General features: G+C 37.5%; 2 protein-coding genes and 1 long non-coding RNA gene across 5 annotated transcripts in view; 2 read left to right on the forward strand and 1 right to left on the reverse strand.

Annotated features, from left to right (window-relative positions):
- LOC137248694 (luc7-like protein 3) overlaps nt 1-9,767 on the forward strand; it is a 28,767-nt gene extending 19,000 nt beyond the window's left edge. The window contains exons 2-6 of one of the 3 annotated variants that reach the window (XM_067779610.1): nt 2,099-2,946; nt 3,003-3,100; nt 3,162-3,400; nt 4,188-4,326; nt 4,418-9,767. In XM_067779610.1, coding sequence (XP_067635711.1) covers nt 2,099-2,946; nt 3,003-3,100; nt 3,162-3,289 — 1,074 coding nt within the window. In that variant the 3' untranslated portion in view covers nt 3,290-3,400; nt 4,188-4,326; nt 4,418-9,767. Of the gene's footprint in view, nt 1-2,098; nt 2,947-3,002; nt 3,101-3,161; nt 3,401-4,187 lie in introns of all 3 variants that reach the window. The other 2 variants (XM_067779609.1, XM_067779608.1) reach the window with 2 other exon arrangements.
- Nucleotides 9,768-13,246: 3,479 nt separating this feature from the next.
- On the forward strand, nt 13,247-14,611 carry LOC137248696 (uncharacterized). Its single transcript, XR_010952185.1, has 2 exons — nt 13,247-13,455; nt 13,517-14,611. It is a non-coding gene; the product is annotated as an uncharacterized lncRNA (long non-coding RNA).
- On the reverse strand, nt 14,341-20,075 carry MKP-4 (MAPK Phosphatase 4). The gene is made up of 5 exons (XM_067779611.1): nt 19,519-20,075; nt 19,324-19,455; nt 16,246-16,345; nt 15,938-16,173; nt 14,341-15,876 (listed from the first exon to the last, which is right to left on the reverse strand). Exons 1-5 carry the CDS (start codon nt 19,742-19,744, stop codon nt 15,320-15,322), a joined length of 1,251 nt encoding a protein of 416 aa, XP_067635712.1. The 5' UTR covers nt 19,745-20,075; the 3' UTR covers nt 14,341-15,319.
- Between the last annotated feature and the right edge of the window lie 1,582 nt (nt 20,076-21,657).

A 21,657-nucleotide genomic window follows, 5' to 3' on the forward strand; every position in this document is an offset into this window, starting at 1 on the left:
TGATTGGTTGATGTTATATGATTTGAATCCTTTAGCGTGTTTTTTACAAAAATTGCTATACCTGACTTTGCATACGCTAGGTCTTTGTTGTGGTGAAACGTTTGATAATTCGGTAAGTAAAGAAATTGTTTGTTTTTTTTTGTGTTATGTGGGTTTCTTGTAATAATATGATATCTGGCTTGTGTGTGGAAATTAGGTACTCCAGGGCAAATTTATTATTAATAAACCCTGGATGTTCCACTGAAGTATAAATAAATCTAAGCCAATGTCCATTATGATAATTAAAGGGGGTTGTCACTATTTTCGGTGCGCTGAGGCAGTGTGTTTTTATATGTGTTGGGTGTGATGATTACGTTTAATTGGGGGAAAGTGTTGTAAAGCTCCCTTGTTGGGGAGATTTCCATAGGTACGTCTTCTAAGTGGGTATCGTTGTATTTACTTGTGGTGTTTGTTTTTTCTGCATATTGGTTTGTTGGGGTTTTTGCATTTGCTTGAGTGTTTTCGATGAATGGAGATGAAGGTATTGTTGTTTTCGAAAATTCATTGTTGTCCGTTTTCTTTGACGTACTGTTAACTGTTTGAGGTTTATTGTTGGTTGGTTTGTTTTTGTTTGATTCTGTATTTGTCTTGAGTTGCTTCTCTTGATCGCTTGCAGTGTTAAAGGTTGTGTTTTTAACTATTTGTGCCATTGTAGGCTTTTTTGTTTGCTTCGCAAATGGTTCGATTTGGTAGGTAGATGGGTTGCTATTGTACACCTTCCATGCTTCCCGTACGGTGCATCGTCGATCGATTTTTATTTTGTCTACCGCTTTATGCTTTAAGATGCTATGGCAGGTTGGGTCATACGAGGTGTGTGTGTTGTCATCACAGTTGATGCAGTATTTACCGGTACACTGTTCGTGACTAGGGGGGGTGGCGCATTCCTTGCAGAGCTCGATGTTTCTGCACCTATTTTTAGTATGTCCGAGCCTCTGGCAATTCCGACATCTCATTGGGTTGGGGATATATTCCTGTACCCTAACTCTTTCCCATCCAAGTTTGATCACGTCTGGTCTACGGATTAAGTCAATGGTGATTATGGCTGCCCCAGTGGGCACCAACTGGTCTCCGGATTTTTTCATAATTTTTTTGACATCGACTACTTTTTCGCTAGCTAGACCTTCTAGTAATTCTTCCTCCGAGAGGTTGATGATATTCCTTGAATAGATTCTTCCTTGTTAGGTGTTGAGCGCTTTATGTGAGGTAATCTTGACTGGAATAATGCCAATAAAGGTTGCTTTCTCGAACTTTTCAGCTGCTTTTACATTAAGGGTTTTGATGAATAGAACGCCAGATCTTAATGCAGTCACTTCCGAGTAGTCAGAACTTATGTTTTTGAGTCCTTTGTCGATTTGGAACACATTATACGACGAAAGGGTTCGAATCTCATCACCTACTTTTGATCCCACTGCGCTTGCAATGAGATATCGCGGAATGTGGTCATCGTTTTGCTTTGTCGGCAATCGGTTCATTATCTGGATCAAGTAGCCGAAACCTATTTGAAGAGGGGGGATCAATCCCATTCATTTTTGCGCGGCACTACTTTTCACTTGTTATGCACTATATTTTTGTATACTACAAAATGAAACAACAACTGCTCAGATAGTTTGCGAAAACGACGAAAGTCAAGGGAAACGATAGTTTTAATCACAACCGAGCTAAAGAAAATACGTCTGTTCGCGGCGATTGCCTGATTAATACTGTGTTGCATTATTATGTTGTTCACTAATTCGACATTCTCATCAATTAGTAGGTTTTCATTTATCTTGAAGTTACATGATCTCAGGATGCTTATTAAGATTTCACTATTATATTTATCCCAAGCTGTGATTTTCTTGGTCATTCTCATCTGGTATGATTTAGACGTTTTAATATTGAACATTATTGTTTCGTGGTCTGAAATTTTGTATGCAGGCAAATTATTGCACTGAATTTCATCTGAATTTGAATATAATAAATCAATTTTATTTATTCATTTAACAAACATTGAAGATTCATACTTCTGGATAAGATTGCCTTATTCATTTACTTATTTACATATTTTATTGCCTCATTTCAGTTCTGTCAATATTATGTAGTAAAATTTTGTCCACATGATCTTTTTATTAATACACGGGCCGACTTGGGCCCGTGTATGCAAATTCATGATGACGAAGCAAAACGTTTGTATGAAGAAGCACGTCCATCCGCTCGCAAACGCTCTTATGAAGATGAATTTTTGAGATTTTGTAATAATATGTTGAACGATGTGGATCGTAAAATACAAAAGGGAAAGCAACGACTTCTGCTCATGAATCGTGATCAGCCTGCACCGGTAATACCGATATCTAAATACCAGGAACAAATGAACAACGTGAATGCGCGCATTAAAAAATTACTAACTGAAGCCGAAGAAGCTGGCATTCGTGGTGATGTTGATCAGGCAAAGGATCTTATGGCGCTGTGCGAGCAACTAAAGGATGAGAAAGATGCGTTGGCCGCACACCATGAGCAACAACTTAATGCTCCATCAAATGGTTTAATCCCTGAACCACCGGAACCCCCATTGATTAGTGCCGCTAAACCCGAAACAGAAAAGTCACCCAAAAAAGAAGAAGCTGGCAATGCCAGTAGTAGTATTGATAAGAAAATACCGCCTTGGATGCAAGAATTTGGTACACTACCAGAGAAGCAAATGGAAGTTTGTGAGACTTGTGGCGCTTTTCTAATTGTTGGCGACGCTCAACAGCGTATTGAAGATCATCTCATGGGCAAACAACATCTCGGCTATTCACGCTTGCGTCAAGCTGTGGAGGAGATACAGGAACGGAGGCAAAAGGAAAGAGAAGAAGAGGATAAAAAAAGGCACGAAGAACGGGAGCATCGCAGTTCAACACGCAGTTATAGTCAACATAATGAACGCAGGCGGTAATTCTCGTACATATTTTATATTTGAAGTTAAGTATTTATATTTTTGCGTTTAGTGATCACAGTGATCGTGATCGGGAACGCGAACGTGATCGTGATCATCGTGCACGTTCGCGTGATCATAGCAACCGCCACTCGTCTGACAGACATCGCCGTAAGCAAAGCAACATTTTCATTACTAAAACTGACAAAAATCATTATGCACATATTTTTAGATCATCATAAGTCCTCGCATCACAGACGTTCACATTCACGCAGCAGCCATCGCCGTGGCAGCCGGGATCGTCATAGTCGCAGTCGCAGCCGTAGCCATAGCCATAGCCGCAGTCATAGTCGCTATTAAGAAACCGACGCATTATATACGTGGCGGATTGAGGTACTCCACAAATAAAAACTATATAACATTAAAAACTCTAGCCTAATAAAAAAGATTGTTCTTGAGTCGTAATATAAGGTGAGTAAAATTATAATACAGCAGTATTTCTTTTAAGAGTCATATGTACATTATATGCATAAACCTATATATACACATAACTACATATTTCCCATTATGATTGTGTAGGAAATGTGCATAATATGATGCAACCGAATTTAGAAATTACAGTAGGATATGAGAGTATCTGCTTTTTAACCGATAAACATTTGAGTATAGCTATTTATGAATAATGATCTATTTTCATGCTAGCCCAGAGAAAAAAAGTGATGTTAGTATGGTTAAATAGTGTTAGTTTTTTATTAAGCGAGACAGAAGAGACATATAATCCATGGCAAGCTTATCTCCGCTGAATGCTTTTACTCGTTATTCATTACATTTTCAGATTTGTATAAGACATGGAGAAGTACAGAACGTACGAATGAGAAAAATTGTTAAGAATTTAAGATTAGCTGAGCAACTTTTTTCGTGATTTTTAACAGGGGTGTGAACCGAATAAATAATTCGCCCGGAAGTAAAAAAATCTCTTTATGGAAACAAAAATTGAACCTTTAACCACCGTTGATATATATTTATTTGGGCACCACACTGCAACCTGTTCGAAATACCTCATCCAAGCAAAATAATTTAGCCCTCACCACTCATGTCACGGGGCGTCGCACTCAATCATAAAAATTGGTTCAACTTTTGGTTCAGTTGAAATTTTCAGTGGATTTGATTAAAGGAAATCCGGTTCACGCCCCTGATATAATTATCCCTATTGTTTGAAAGAATAAAATAAAAACTGCCTAATTTTTTACATTGTTAGGACAGGAGCCAGGCTCTATTTTTAACATCATTCAACACTTTGATGTCATTTGTTGCTGCGTAATGCTGCCATGAATCGCTGTAGGTTGTGTGATTGTCAGAGGTTTAAGTCCGTTACAAGTTGACAGCGACATCTCGAGGTACATTTACAGCAAAACTTAAACATGCAAAAACAACATTGAAAATAGCTTTTAACTACAAGTTAGTTTTAATTATTGAGTTTTTATTTAGCTTTTCATAGCGTGAATTCATTAACAAATCGTGAAGAAAAGTGCTTAGTCGCACACATACACACACGCAAACGTTTGAGAGCGAGTGACTGAATGTCACCCGAAACCAGACAACCCATGACCAATCAGTTCTTCCCTTGCGTACAGACTCGATTACAAGGTACTTTAATTTTTTTTTTTTGATTATTTTTCTAATATCTAATTTAAAATAAGAAATGCAAAGAAAAAACTGTATAATAACAAATGACAAACTAAATCTTAAAAAGCAAATTAATACTCGTATTTTTCATACAATATTTTCTGGAAGTCAACAAGTGAAGAGATTATCAAATACCATTTATAGATTTTAAATGTTCGGCGTACGCATTCGCTCGTACGCTACTGTTTGCTACTCCTCGTTCGTACGCTCAATAAACTGCGCACACACCTTCACCCATATCGAGGTAATTGTAAAAAAACAAAATTCATTTTTGCAAATTCTTATTTAGTAGGAGAAAAAAGAGTTTGTGTGTTGGGAAGTTGTAAAATAAAATGGTTCGAAGTGAAAAGGGATTGAAGTTGATGTCTGATTTAGTGGAAAACTCAATTTTTTCATATCCGCTTTAAAAAGGTAACAATAATTTATGATACGGCTAACTTGTGTCTTCTCATATAATTTAAATGTTAAGTTATTTAAGTAAAAAAAAAATGCATATTCCTCATACGATTATTATGTATATAAAAGTACAATTATTATGTAATAGTTTTTAGTGTTAAGTTGCTTAAAAATCATTTTAAATGTCTGAATTTTTCCGCACAAAAAAAAAAAAAAAGTTTAATCAAACCACGAAAGCTTTTTAGAAAAAAATTTAATTACCCAAATTTTAGCTAGCGCTGCCAAAGTGACTTGTCTTTGATCGTAAGTTATATCTAATATATAAAATTCTTCTGTCACGGTGTTAGAGGCTTAACTCCTCCGAAACAACTGAACCGATTCTCATGAATCGGCCAACGTCTACCTTTTTTTCGCAACGTGCCTAGGGTCTTGAGATCAAAACGTGGACCCGGGTACCCCTAGAATGTGTTTATACAATATGGATATCAAATGAAAGCTGTTGATGAGTGCTATAGTACAGGATAATTTTCATATCCCTGGGTGACTTACTTACTTACTTAATTGGCGCTTAACCGTCTAAACGGTTATGGCCGTCCAACAAGGTGCGCCAGTCGCTCCTTCGCTCCGCCAACCGGCGCCAATTGGTCACACCAAGGGAGTTTAAATCGTTTTCCACCTGGTCCTTCTAACGGAGTGGGGGCCGCCCTCTACCTCTGCTTCCATAGGCGGGTTCCGATAGAAACACTTCCTTGGCCGGAGCATCATCTTTCATTCGCATAACATGGCCTAGCCAGCGCAGCCGCTGCGCTTTAATTCGCTGGACTATGTTGATGTCTGCGTATAGCTCGTACAGCTCATCATTAAATCTTCTTCGGTAGTCGCCATCGCCAACGCGTAGAGGTCCATAAATCTTTCGAAGAACTTTTCTCTCGAACACTCCCAAAGCCGCTTCATCTGCTGTTGTCATGGTCCATGCTTCTGCCCCATATAGCAGGACGGGTACGATAAGTGACTTGTAGAGTACGATTTTCGTTCGCCGAGAGAGGACTTTACTTTTCAATTGCCTACCTAGTCCAAAGTAGCATTTATTGGCAAGATTGATTCTTCGCTGGATTTCAGTGCTGATGTTGTTGCTAGTGTTGATGCTGGTTCCCAAATAAACGAAGTCTTTTACTATTTCGAAATTATGGCTGCCAACAGTAGCGTGGTTGCCAAGGCGCATATGCGCTGACTCTTTGCTCGATGACAGCAGGTACTTCGTTTTGTCCTCATTCACCATCAAACCCATTTTTACCGCTTCTTTTTCCAGCTTGGAGTAAGCAGAACTAACAGCGCGGGTGTTTAGGCCGATGATATCAATGTCATCAGCATATGCCAGTAATTGCACGCTTTTATAGTATATTGTTCCAGTGCGGTTAAGTTCTGCAGCTAGTATAATTTTCTCCAGCATCAAATTAAAGAAATCGCACGATAGGGGGTAACCCTGTCTGAAACCTCGTTTAGTTTCGAACGGCTCGGAGAGGTCCTTCCCAATTCTATTGAGCTGATGGTGTTGCTCAACGTCATTTTGCACAGCCGTATAAGTTTTGCGGGGAAACCAAATTCAGACATAGCGGCATATAGGCAGCTCCTTTTCGTGCTGTCGAAGGCGGCTTTAAAGTCGACGAAGAGGTGATGTGTGTCGATTCTCTTTTCACGGGTTTTTTCCAAGATTTGGCGCATTGTGAAAATCTGGTCGATGGTAGATTTACCAGGTCTGAAGCCGCACTGATAAGGTCCAATCAGCCGGTTCACGGTGGGCTTCAATCTTTCGCACAATACACTTGAAAGGACCTTATATGCGATATTAAGAAGGCTGATTCCACGATAGTTGGTGCATTTTGCAGTATCCCCCTTCTTGTGGACTGGGCAAAGAACACTTAGATTCCAACCGTCGGGCATGCTTTCGTCCGCCCATATTTTGCTAAGAAGCTGCTGCATGCGCCTTACCAACTCCTCGCCGCCGAACTTGAATAGCTCCGCAGGCAATCCATCAGCGCCCACGGCCTTGTTGTTTTTCAATGTGGTTATTGCTATTTTAACTTCGTCATAATCGGGCGGGGGGACATATATTCCATCATCATCGATTGCGGGATCGGGTTCTTCATCTCTGCGCGGTGAATTGCTGCCTCCATTTAGGAGAGCAGAGAAGTGTTCCCTCCATAATCTAAGCACTCTCTGGACATCAGTTACAAGATCGCCGTTTTCATTCCTACAGGAGTTTGCCCCGGTCTTAAAACCTTATATTTTTAGGAAATAAGCCTCAATTGCATCGGGTTCGTATGAAATGACTATTCTCTGATTATGTAGTATCTCAATGCTCGTCATTTCAAAAATGCCGACTATTTTGGGTTCAAAGTCCCGAAGGCCTTTAGAAAAGTGTATTCGTTCCTGAGATGGTCGGGATAGTGCCAAGTACAATTATCTTGAATACCAGAACTAATTTATAAATTCTGCCACCGGATTCAGGTTCAAAGTACCGAAGGCCTTTAGAAAGAGCGAGTACATTAATGGTGCTTGTTACGGGATCTTTATACGGCATAGCAATCCCCAAAGCCTGCGGGAGTGTGTTTATCGCAGCAACTACAACAAAAGAAAAGTATAGGCTCACTTTTGAGTATAAATCTTGTCGTAATTTGGTGGCTTGTGTAATTATTTTTAAATGATAGGTACGACTTCACTTACGGCGTTTTCTTTTCTGGTAAAAGTGCTACGCTTTTTGTACGCTGCGCAAGAGTTGTAAATATGTTTTTTTCTATTCTAAAAAACAGGCAACGCCTTTACAATAGTTGCAAAACTATCAATAGTTAGTTCTTTTTAAGACAATAAAAGCCCACCGATGGTTTTTTCAAAACTATCAAAAAGTATCGATGTTTTTGTGTACTATCGATAGTTTTACACTCCCTCCAACAGCGGGTTAGGGGGTCAGAATATTCCCGCGGTAGGTATGCCTGTCGTAAGAGGCGACTAAAATACCAGATTCAAGGGGCTGTGTAGCGCAACCCTTCAGGTTGCCAGCGCAATATATAGGTTCTCCAAACCCAATTGTCAACCTCACCTATCCGCGGCGAATCCTGTTTCACGAACAGACGAGGCTCTGGCGACCCAAAGCTCCTCATGGAACTTGAGGGTGGGGAGGGAGGGGATGGCCTGAAGGTTTAATGTGGCCACATAAATCGTTCCCGAGATGGTCGGGCTAGCACCTTAATGGTGCTGTGGTACCGGAGCGTACCGGATCTGTATCCGGCAAAGGGCCATTACATCGATAACACTCCCCAAAGCCTTCGGGAACAACCTTATCGCTACAACAACAACTCCAACAGACATTTGTTTTTAAATTGCATACATTTAAAGACAAATACGAATATTTTTTTTATCGTATCGAAAACTATCGATCGATTTTCAGTTTTAGCTCCTTTCATCTGGGAACATCGTTTTTCTGTTTTAAACAGCTTTCGTGGGTAACGTTGGCACTACGCGCTCTTCCCTTTTTAGTCTTAAAAAAACCGCAAATTTCAAAATTTTTCTAATTGCGAACGAAAACTTTGTTGAAATTGATAGATTCGTTTTTTGTTCAGCTGATAGACATTGCAATTCTTTATTCGCAATACTTTCACAATACCGTGTACTCTTACAGAAAATCCCGTACATGAGGAAAGAAACAACGATGAATGATCATGCAACTCAAAATCATGTTCAACAACAACTGCATTAACTACTTGCTGGTGTGTGGCAGCCAATTAAAAAATTATCAACAACATAATGCAGGTAACAGATACCTTCAAAAATCAACATTTCTTTCAAGAATACAAACAGATGAGAGCGGGCACGGCAGCAATGATTTGGTATATAAATGAGCAAAAATTGCAACCAAACAAAATACAACTTCCACGATTGTTTAATGTGTCAATACTAAATCCGATAGAGACGTACAACGTCGCCGCAAGTCAGCCAGCCCTTAAATGTGCCTAAGAATGATCCAATAAGTCCGCCAGTATGCAAGTTCAAGTTCGAGCACGATTCCGTTAATGCCGTAAACGAGGTGATTTTTTTTTTCAATATTTTCTATTGTGTTTGTGTTTTACATAGTTGTATCTTATGTATTTATTATAAAGCGCAAAGTATTAGCAAATGCGAAATTGTTGTCGATTAAAGACATGCATAAACAATAAATTATAACTTCACCTCCAATATTGTAACTTTTTAACTTTTTTTTGGCACAAAAATTAATATTCTTTAACATAAAAAAAGGAACAAAGGAATATCAGTTTATTATAATTTTGGCTTTGCTATTCAATTCGCTACTTGTATGCGTATAATGCGAACGTATACTACTCATTCAAACCCTCATAATTACATATATTTAAATTAATTTATTATATAATTTGAATGAAATACATTTAATATATATAAAAATTGCTGAAATATTAGCATAACTGCAAATATTATATGCAAACTTAACGAAATTTTGTAAAACGAGCACAGAAAAAAAGGTTAAAAAGCTAAAAAAAACTGTAACAAAGCAATAAATAATGTTGGCATTGATTGCGTGCTAAAATCAATGTTATGCCAAGTTGAATTTTCGCTTACAATATACCACGCTTTGCTGACACAAAAATAACCCCCCGTTTCGTAGGTATTAATAAAAGTAGTATAGTATTTTATTAAATCCTAGGGGTTTGAATAATTTCAATAAAAATTGCTATTTCGAAGTAAATTGGACTCTGTGTCAATTTGGGCATTTTTCAATCGAGTGAAGAGTTTTTATGATATTTTTAGCTATGTCTTTTTGTTTTTTTGGTTTAAGATTGTTGGCCAGAGAATGTATCTCCACACGCCAGGTATTTCTCTTAGTGTGAGATCATAAATTTCTGGATTGAACTTCCAGTGTCGGTTGAGTGTATATTTGGACCACTAGCACACGATGGTAATACCTTAGAGGCCAGAACCATGTGTAGCAGGTTCCTTCATAATTTGTATTTTCAATTGTAAATTGTATTTTTAGTGTATTTGGTATTTAAATGGCACCACGCCAAGCACAAAGTCCTTTATATTGTTTTCCAATTAAGTATTTTACCATGTTGTATTCTTTGTGTATTTAAATGGCACCACGCCAAGCACAAAATCTTTTATATTGTATTCTTAGTTTCAGTATTTTAATAATTCATTTTCAAAATTATTGTAAAATTTGGTTTTTCCATGGCACCACGCCAATCACAAAGTCTTTTATTTATTTTTTATTATTATTTTTTTTGATTAGTATATAGTTAAAATTGGGGTAATTCAAAATTGGTTTTCATAAATGATTCTTTTCTTTCTTTTCGGTTTATACCCTGCAAAAATCGTTGGATCATGTGGTCCACTGGAGTACTTACCCTTATACTCCACTGTAATGCAGCAATGGACCAACTCATGTTTCTACACGAACACATTGTAAGCCGATCATTGCTCGTTTTTAACGATTGTAAACAATATACCATGTTTATCGGACTGTGGGTAATCCATGGATTACTCTGATGTAATGCGGAGCTGGAGTATATGGTCCAGTCCTAGGACATCGCAATGCTAATTGGACCATATTTTTTGTATGAATTGTGGTTAATTTTGGAGTACTCGGTTGGTCCATAGCGAGTACTCCATACATGCATGCATGGAGTACTCGCGATTTTTGCAGGGAACTTAAATATTTTCCTATAGACGGCTTGTGTAAAGTCCATCCAAGTGCTGTCATGCACTTTTAATACTTCAAGCGCACGACTGAGACACTGTTATTTAAGGTAACTACAGACAGCCATAACAAAAATTGGTACCATGGATGCACAAATGAAACGTGACCATTTCTGTCCGTTAAAATTAGCTTAACGAAATGATTTCGTTTCGCTGCGAAACACACCACTTCGTTAACGTTATTAACGTTATGAAATGCTCGTCCTTAATGTTAATTTCACTCACGCACAAATCGCTCATTTACTTCAATAGTGTCATAACTCAAAAAACACAATTTTCCAGGAGAGCCATTCAAAGATTTAACCTGCCATATGTTGCGCATATCAAGGCATATTTTCATTTTTATAGAACGTGGTAAATTTTTAACTGATCACAAAGATTTTTTTATACAAAATACATAGATCATGATATTGGGAACGTTTATATGTTATTAACTCAAAAGTCGTGTTTTTTGAGTTACGACACTATTGAAGTAAATGAGCGAAACGAACTCGTGCCCATAGCACCATTCGTGTTAAAGTTTAACTTTATTATTAAAGTTGCAACATTAGCATGGTTTCGTTTCGAAAGAAAGAGAGATTAATTTAACTAGTCAAGTTTTCTACATTAAAGCCCTTGTTAAACTCAATCTTCCATACAAAATACCAATTCTTTTATCTCATTGCATTATTTAACTCAAAAATGTAGTCGGTTTTGCTTGGTGTTTCGGATTTCATTGTCAATGTAACAAATGAAATTATTTTCAGGTTCGAATTCGAGCTCAAGGCCTTTAACAATAATTTTCATTACTATTGTTTTTTAATTTTTCGATAAGTGAAGCGTATTGATGATGAAGGCTTAACAACCTAAGAAATGGATCTAACTGCGCAGCTATGAAAAATATTCTCTCTTCTATTCCAAATTAAAAAAAAAAAATTTCAATTGCAAGTGTTTCAACGGAAATGATAGAAATTTCTAGATTAACGTGAAAGTCAACGTTACATTGCATTCTTGTTGGATACCGTTCTTTCCCTCGACCTTCGATTTAAGTTTATTTTTATTAAGTATAGTACCTGGGCGACCGAGCTTTGCCGCATAACATACTTTGTTCTACATGTCATCATTAATCAAACTCTACTTTTTTTATATGTACATATGTTATATATTTTTACTTACCAATATTTGATTTCCTTAAAAATAGATTTCAAAAACATATCAAACACTAACCGCAAAATGAACTGGAATGAAAAATTTGACATGGGTAATTCCAGGCTATAGTATAAGGTATTGTTATGACAATTAGTGAAATCGATAACTAAGTTATTTAGGTGGAGTATCTTCATGCGTCGAATTATTAATTTCAAACATTTTTTAGTTATGCACTATGAAAGTCTCACAATTTTATTACATTCCAAAAACTTGTAAATTTCAGGAATGACAACTATCAGTTAGTTTAATTAAATGCCAACTTACTTCCCTAAGCGCCATCTGTTGGTAGGTAGTTAAATGTTTAGATGCCGTTTTCAAATTGATCAAATGCCTCTAGTGTTCAACGATAAATATCTTTTTGCTATGGTGAGGACTCTTTCTAATAGTAATCTGTGAGAAATTGCAATTATTCATTTCATATTTGACAAAAATATGCATTTAAATATATTTTGCTAGAATTTGCCACGGTGCCTTGATATTGCATTTAAATTTTATTAGCGTGTGAAATTAAGAAAACTAAGTCGAATCATGTGTAAGATTTTTTACGAAGATTTTTAACTTTAATGTTTTCTTAAAGCTTTAATAGAATATGAGTAAGTAGAGTACTACTTCGTCTAACTACCCGACTCAAAAGGTCCCTATTGTAATGCGGAGTGAAATACCTTTCGTTTGATACTCATATCGGCATATCTCATGCAATTTTTTTTAATTTCGAATAGGTGGCAACCTTGTGAAACATTCTGAGTGGCAACACCTAGGTAGAAAGTCTTATACTGTTTTCACACAGAAACTTAATGATCTCATTTCACCTGCTAATGAAATCGTAAATTTTTTGCTTTCACACAGAAGTAATTGCTCGATTAGTATGAACGATGAGACAGACAATCATGGCGGAACGATACAAGGTGGGAGCATGGTGACATAGCTACAAACAAAAAAAATTCCATGTACTTGTAAATTCGATGGACAAATGTCAAAATCGTAGTTGATGTATCAAATCAAATAAAAAAGGTTATAATCAGCTGTTCGATGCGGCCACCTTGTATCGTTCCGCCATGCAGACAATGACATTTACTTACAAATGACATTTTTAAGCACTGAACACACCAAAAACTAAGAAGCGGAACACGGCCAACAGAGTTGCATTGAGCTTTTGACTTCATTAGGCATTCGATTAGCTACTAATGAAATAATTAAATTTTGTAGGGAACATTGAGCTCAATAAGCGTCTTAATGTAGAAAACTGCCTTTATTATTCAATAAGCCGTCTGTGAAATTAGTATTAGATATATTCACCCTTATCGCGAGTTTTATTTTCACGCGAAAATATTCACAGTTTTCGTTCACCCTAGCAGAGGGTGGCGAAACAATTTTTCGTGTTCGAAAAACATTTCACCTTATCGGCAACTCTTTGTTCGGGCGAAATGAACAGCGGGGAAACCCAAATTTGTTCACTTATATTTTACAGGCGAACGAGAGGAAAACAAAATGTAAATAATTTTTTGTTTTAAAATTTGATACTCTTATAATTATATGTACTTTTATAATTAGAAATAAATCAATTAATAATGCACAATCTGAAGCTGAGTGGAAAAAAGTCAAATTCCTGTATTGCTAAGTATGTAAATTCTATTTTTTATGACAACGTATCAGTCGGCCAAGTTATCTATAGTGGACAAAGCAACGGTTCCAAAATGTTGAGCACCTCACTGAAACAAGATTGGCTAAGACTCACTTCATGGTCCTTTCCAACGCATTTTCCCTATGCGAAAAAACGAAGACATGTACTCAACTTTACAATTAGTGGAACTCCAAATTTTTGCTTAAATGGTGGCAAGGAGTTTGTAAGAATATCTAGCAAATATTAGAATGCCGGCTAGTTTAGCCTGTAATATTGGCGAAAGCTAATTGAAAAAAAAAATTAAGTTGTTATTCAAAAGTGCTGAAAAAAGTAATTTTTAGCTTACAGTAAATCATTCAGCTCCAAAGGGTTAGAACTGTCCCTTAATTGCCTCCGAATCGCTCACTCAATACCAACCTAATTTCAATACTAAACATTATTTTATAAATCTTTTATTTCTATTTTTGTTATATTTTAAGGAAATATATGCTTGGTTACAAAATTTACGCAATTGTAAGTAAATTATTTGTTCACTGTCAATTCACAATATAGCATCAGCTGTATCGAAGTGAACTTTTGTTCGCCCGAAATTGCCGATAGGCGGAAAAAGTTCACCCGAACAAAAGAAGTGAAGGCGAACACTTTTCCGCGTGAACTTCGCGATAAGGGTGATTATCTCTGTGCCAAATTTCATTTAAATCGGTTGAGCCGTTGCCGAGATCGTTCGGCTATACAAACATACAAGAATTGCTCGTTTAAAGTTATAAGATTAATAAAGTTTATTTTTATTAAATATCACACAAAGACGCACATCAATACTTTTAATTTTTTTTTTATAAATTAGAATAAACATCTAAAAACAGTTTTATTTCGGAGTATTGTCGTAACGCTTGCAGAAAATCGTATAAATGTGTTTTAATTCTTATACAAACATTTTATTCAACAAGTGGAGCATAAGAAAACATTCTTAGCTTTCTATTAAAAAAATATTATTCAAGACTTGACATGGTGTGCTATTAACTTTCGTGTTTCGGTGTATAATGAATTCGAGTGAAGATAAAGCCAGAACAAGTTCGATAAGTTGAAACTTTTCGGTGAAACTAAAATTAGCTTGTTTAGAGAATTTTCTAAATATTTCGCTCCATCGTAATATGTATATTTTAGATATCGATAACTAAAACTAAATTAACAACACCAAACTTTTTTATATGATAAAAAAAACTGCATTTTGTAGCCATGAGTTTGATTTTCTTAAGGCTTTTGTCTCATAAATTTTGTTAAAAAAAAAAAAAAAAACTAACCTATTTTTATTGGAATAATTTTTCTGCTTTGAACCCATACATGTTATTAAGCACAATTTTTTTCATTCTTTTTAATTTGTATTGCAATTTTTTCTCGGAAAACTTTTTTGTATGTATGCATTTCGGGTGATTTTTCAGAATATCCTTATTTGATTTGAGTCTTTATTTACATACAATGGAAGCATTTTCATTTCACATTAAGATTTGTAAATTTTGATTGTATGATTTGTTTTTGCTTTCAATATAACTATAGGCTGCCCATATTGGTTTGGAAGTTTTTAAAAATGATTAGTCTCAAATTATGGGCAAATATCCACTTGGATAACTAAGATGTATATATCTAGCTAATTTGTTAAATCAATTCATAATACTTTTTGTAAGTATAAATTCGCAATATTTTATCAATGATCCATCTAACTTTTTTGACCAGATCTAAAGCGTAGTTTGTACATTTTGCACAGCTTTAGACAGTTCTACACGTGATGGTATCAAATAGAAAGCAGGTGAGATCTCTTCCCCACATGGACATTGGCAACCATTGATCCAACTAAAATTTCCGACTTTTTGATCACATTTTGGGCAATTCAAACGTCCTTGTGTGTTGTGTGAGATGTTGCGCATCCATGAAATAGGTTCCACAAACAATATACTGTGACAAACAGCTGACTGTTGCTCTATGGCAGTCGTATCGGCCCCAAATGCACCGGCGGGTGAGCCTAATGAAGCTTTACGAATTTGTGTGGCAATCTCTTCGAGCAGACGTGGTATTTGCTGTCCGACTTCATTGCTACTATTGTTGGTTTTCGGTAGCGTGTGAGTTGTGGCGGTTGGTGTCGTAAGAGATTTGTTGTTATGCCACAGAATATGTGATTTTGAAACCAAAATACGACGACATTTACGACAACGATAGACTATGGGTTCCGGATTCTCCTGCGTAACGGCTGGATCCGATTTTATGAGATTATTAAATGATTGCGGCAATATTTTTGCTATTGAAGATAATGCAAAATTATTATTTGCTAAAGGATTTTAATATAAGCATGTATATACCTTTTCGTACTTGCTCACCAGCCAAACGTAAACGATACAATTTATAACGTTGATACTGTGTATCGATTTTACAGCCCATGTGCCGATAGAGCTTTAATTGTGACACAAAACCCACATTTGGTTGCACGAAACCACGTTTTGAACGCACCCATTCATAAGCAGCGTGATAATCGAGATCGTGCTGTTTCATTATAAAAGCTATGACAGCAGCGGAACTGCGACTAACGCCAAAGTAGCTGCCGAATTGAAAGAGGCAAGCAATTTGAAAATGTCGAAGGAAATATTTGATGCCTTTGTGGCGGACTTACCAGTGCACGAGCACATTGCCTCTTTGGACCAAAGCCGTGCTTATGAAATCCGTGCAAGTGTCTAGATGATGTAAGATATCTTCTTTTGGCATGTGAGCAACTGTAAAATATAAAGTTTGTGTAATGATTTTAGAAGTCCTGGTCAGCAGGTATTCGATAAATAGTGTACCCCCAAACCAAACAAAACAACACAGAATTAAAAGTTTTCTCCAAATTCATGTAGCAAACGAATTGAAAATCAAGATTAGTCGACCTGAAGAAGTCTGGGCTTTGGACGGAGTAAAATTTGTAGCCTGTAGAGCTATGGTGGGTGTTTATTATAAGGATAAACTAGGAAACCAGTACAAATATGAAGCAACAATCATATTTCATGCACAGACTTATAAGAGGAAAATAAATTTATGCCAGAGAATGGCCTCGCAGTTTAACTCGAGTTGGATGATCCTTGGGACGGGACGGCATTCCACGCACAATGTCCTGTGGGACATGTCAACACGAGTTCGCAGGTTTTGCGAGAGGGTGATGAAATCCTTATACGCTTTTTTATTTAGTTGGCGTGACCCTCAATATATACGAAATATGCAATTAAAAGCTTACGAATCTGATCAAATCTATCAAAATCACTAGCAGCTAATAATTCAGGGGCCAGGCGCAGTGCACTGCGACCTAATACATACATAGTATGTATTACATACATATGTGCTAAGTACTTAATAAAACATGAACTGTATTTGATATCTTTCAATAAAGTAAAATTTAAGGTTGTGCCATCCTTTCATCATAATAATTTTCGTTACCTCGAATGTCACATACTCATCAACAGCTATTATATTTATTGATGTCACAACAAGTACTTGTTTATTTTGAGTATTCATGTGTGAAATAAGGCTATTCAAAATGGTTTTGCTTGTCCACCACCAGCTCACCTCAAACACTGAGTTACTGGCTTATATAAGCTATGCGTTGGTAAAGTAAATGGGCTGCCAATCTAAGCTTTGAAACGCATCAACGGCAGCGTAATAATAAACAAAAATCCGCTATCTCCAGCAACTACAGCAATATGCCACCACATAAAAGCAATGAGTTGAGAGGAAGGCTGTCATATAAAGCATACAACCAGTCAAATCACTGTGAAATTCGAGCACAAAAGTATAAAACAATCTCATACACATGTGAAAATTTATGAACATGTACATGGACCAGGAGCGTATTTAAATTAAGGGCGCAACATGACCAGTTTTTCTGGTATCCTTTTAATAATGCAATTTTTTCACGTTGTTAGGAGCTTCATTGATCAAAACACGTGATTCACTCTGCATTTCGCCTCATAGCTTTATATTCCTTCTATATTGTGACGAATATTAGCATCACTAAGATGATACTAAGTGAATAAAGGCACAACAACAATAAAGCCAGCTGGCACTCTAAACAAATCAATCATCATTTACACACATACTTACAAGGCAACGAAGAGATACTCACAAACACATGTAGTCATCAGCCGTACCCTGCAAAAGTCGCGAGTACTCCATGCATGCATGTATGGAGTACTCGCTATGGACCAAGCGAGGCTGAGAGAAATTCAACATTAACTAACAGTTCGAATATTAACGAGCTCTCTTTAGATTCAAACTAACGGTAATCTGAGTTAGAGGCGTGGTTCCTTATGACAATTGAAAAGATGGTTGGTGTCGTGTGGGGACAATCAGGACCGACATTGGGTGTGTCGGGGTTGATTCTGGATAAGTAAGAGTTCAACCAATAATATCGAAGTTGAGCTAGAGTGACACGCGCCTGCCTGGGTTGTGTTCCCGCTGCAGTTGTTTGCAGTATTACTTCTTATGAAAGAGCATCACGTTCTTCGGCAAAGTTAGAGCACCGGGTCGTTGCACAGTGTAACTTGCGATATACGCATTAATAAATGGATAAACAACAGAGTTACATACATGGATCCGAATCTACAATAACAACCAACACACTTGCTAATGAAAATGCGTCATAAAAATAAAAATGCGCGTTTGGCTATAATGCGATATATTCATACTTTGAATGTTAATACATGTCAGAAGACGCATATAAACGTCGCTCTTTAGCTAGTAGTAACTGCCTCGTTAAGGTTCTTACAAGCTACCGAACTGCCACTGTCCTATAAAACAGATCAGCAACAAGATTTATGTTTTTAAATTATAAAACTCCTTATGAATGCAATTATTTTACGTAGCAGCAGAGTAATGGTCTCGCCTTCGGCAGCATGCAAGTGATGAGGCAGTTGTCGTAAGGCATCCATGCAAATTTATTTCTGCGTTGACGAACAATAATTAAATTTTATTGATTTTAATATGAACTGGATATAGAAGTTGTAAACTGTAAACGTTATCATGGGAATACTATCTAAGCAAAGCGTTTACATAAAGTTTTCCTTCAGCGGCTTAGGGGGCTTGGCAGCGCAATTTATAGCTTCTCCGACCTAATTGTCAACCTCCTACCCGTGGCGAATCCTGTCTCTTTATCATCTTGGAACAAAATGTGGGTGGGCGGGTGGCCTATAAGGTTCAAGGTATTGTCATATTAAATCGTTCCTGAGATGGCTCTGGTACTTTAATGGTGTTTGTTACCGGAACGTAACGAATCCAACGGCCATCAACATCGACAACACTCCTCAAACCTCCGGGGAGTTTATATATCTCTATAACAACAAAAACATCAAGTTTACTCTAGTATGTATCAACATATCGCTTCCCCGGTCCAATAATGACGCAATTGTAAAATATTAAGTTTTGGTGAAGCAAGTTTCAATATTTGCATCAACTAGAAAAATGTGCGAATGCAATAACGACGCAAGTAGTCTAGCGCGGAAACTATTTGTAATACAATTATAAAATTTATACACAGCAAAGATTAGTACTCTTTAAAGCTTTTGTGCGCGTTATCTCGAAACTTTAAAATTGACATTTGCGTCATTATTGAACCGGGGAAGCGATGTTACGCTTCTTGCAGTTTGTGTGTGTTTGTTAAGTCAATAAATTAAAATTAACGAATATTTATGCAAACAAGCAAAGAAGTATGCTTCCAACTTACCGTGCACATATTTGGTTGTAAGGAAGCTTGCACGTGTTATATGTTGTGGCAACGGCACTGAGTCCAACGTCAATATATGCGTGATGTTATACTTTTTCAAAGTTTCCATATGCGTCGCTGCAGTGAGATTACCTAAGAGAAAGCGGAAGCAATTTACTATTATGCACATATATGTTAATTACTAAGCAAGCTTACCTAAGTAGAGTCCTGGTTCGATTTCATCTAGACTCACTGGCCCGCCATCAAAGTCTTCACGTTGTAGCGTACCAACATCTTGCAAGCGCCGCTGCTGTGTACTTGTAGCTTTGGCATTTGGTGGGCATTTCGAGCCTGGGCCAAAAGTAACACTTGCGTCCGCACTATCTACAACAGCAGCAGTTGCATTTGCTTCTGCTTGCACAGTATTGTGCTCCATTTGCATATTGAGTAAACGACCTTTCTTTGACTTCCAGCGAAACGTAGAAAACTTTTTATGCAATCCTTAACAAATGTTGCCCACCGACACCACACATTTAGTTCGCGCCAATTGCGATATGCTCAGCGTTGTGCATCCTATTTTGAACTGTTCGATGAAACGATTAAAATAAAATTTTAGTTTACACTTTGTTGCTCGCATCGGGAACAAACGTCAACACAGCTGTTTTCAAGTTACGCGCAAGAGCGCTAACAATCGGTGTGTGGGTGGTGGGTGGTGCTGACATTCGCGTATTTAGTTTGTGTACATTTTGCATACAAAATTTTCAGCTGTTGCCTGGATTGCAAATGGGAAGGGAGAGGGAGCAAAATATTCGAAAAAACATTTCAGGGTTCCAATGTACAGCATTGCAAAAATGTATGGCATTGTGAATGATAAGTGTGATATCTTCTGCATAGACGTCAAAATTCCAAAGTGATTGGATCACCTGATTTGTATTTGACTATCACTGCCTCATTCTGTGTAGCCATATTGAACATCCTGTTAGGCATTTGACAGTAAAGATATCACACTTAGTTATCATTCACAATGACGTATAGCACAACCAAAAACTGAGATAAACATCCAGAAAATTTAAAGCAGCTACCCATTTCGTGCGATTTTTTATTCATTCTGTTACGGTCTGCTGTTATGGTCTACGGTTACGGTCCACTTGGGAGCGTTTTCGTGCGAACACACCTAGTGACTGGGGATGGGGCGAAAGTTGCGATACAAAAGTATCGAAACAAAGAAAAGAAAAATTCGGCGATCACTAGCGAAAAAGCATGAGTTTCCGGCCGTGAAGGAGAAAAGAAGTGTGAAAAATTTAGAAACCACGACTAGCAGAGAAATGGCCATAAGTTTCCGGCCGGAAAAAAACGAGGAAGATTTGTGATTTGTTTGAGCCTAATTTGTTGGCGGCCCTGCGATTATACAAAAGGATTATATAACATCTATGGACACAACTTCAACAGCAAAGGCGTCAAGCTCAGATAATATACTGCTTCATTAACACTATTGCTTACATCAACTGCACATCCCCGACCATATTCAACTCATCGCAAAACACCCTCGCAGTGCTGTGCACATATTCAAGGAAGTATTGTTGAAGAACCAAAAGACTGCAACGAGGAATCGCAGGCCGATTCCTTCACCCAACTACCAAAAGAACAAACGGGAAAATGCCCAGAAACTAGGAAAGAGTCGATAGCGCAAAGTACCGACACCGTTCATTCCGACAAACCTCGTTTTTACTCGTCTATTTTGGGTGGTAATAAACCTTACAACGGTTGTGTTGTGTTGACACAAGCTCAACGTAAAGAATATCCAGTTGAAGTAGTAGGTCGGCGTTTCACAGTCACACCTAGTGAGGAAAGTTCTAGTGATTCCGATTCGGATTCGGACGGCACTAAACTAATTGTTGATGAGAAACCCTTGGTATCAGAAGATAAATTCCTTTTTCTACGTTTACGAAGTACACCACCACCTTCGGAAAAGCGTCCAACACCATCTCCACCTCCATAGTGTTATGGAATCGCATTTTCGGCGGAAGCAGTAAGGAAGGCGGTCGGCATGATGTGGTGGTGCACAGTGGCTAGTCATTGTCGGCTGGGGCGGGTCCTCGCCAACCTTACTGTTCCTGCGCCATAAACTGCTGAAAAATAAAATTGCAAAAAAAAAAAGCTGAAAATTAAAATGAAAAAAAGAAAAGGGCCGAATATATATAGGGGGCGCCGCGGGTGGTGTTGCGACGCCCGGTGCATTATCCCACCCTCAAAATCCATGGCCACCGTCGCACCTAAAATTCCGGTGGCCCCTTACCTGTTTCCCTAAGTGCCTTCTAAATAAATGGCGACGCCAGCATTCCCATTTTAAATACT

This window comes from Eurosta solidaginis, chromosome 4 (genome assembly GCF_040869045.1).
Source record: "Eurosta solidaginis isolate ZX-2024a chromosome 4, ASM4086904v1, whole genome shotgun sequence".
Taxonomy (NCBI): domain Eukaryota; kingdom Metazoa; phylum Arthropoda; class Insecta; order Diptera; family Tephritidae; genus Eurosta; species Eurosta solidaginis.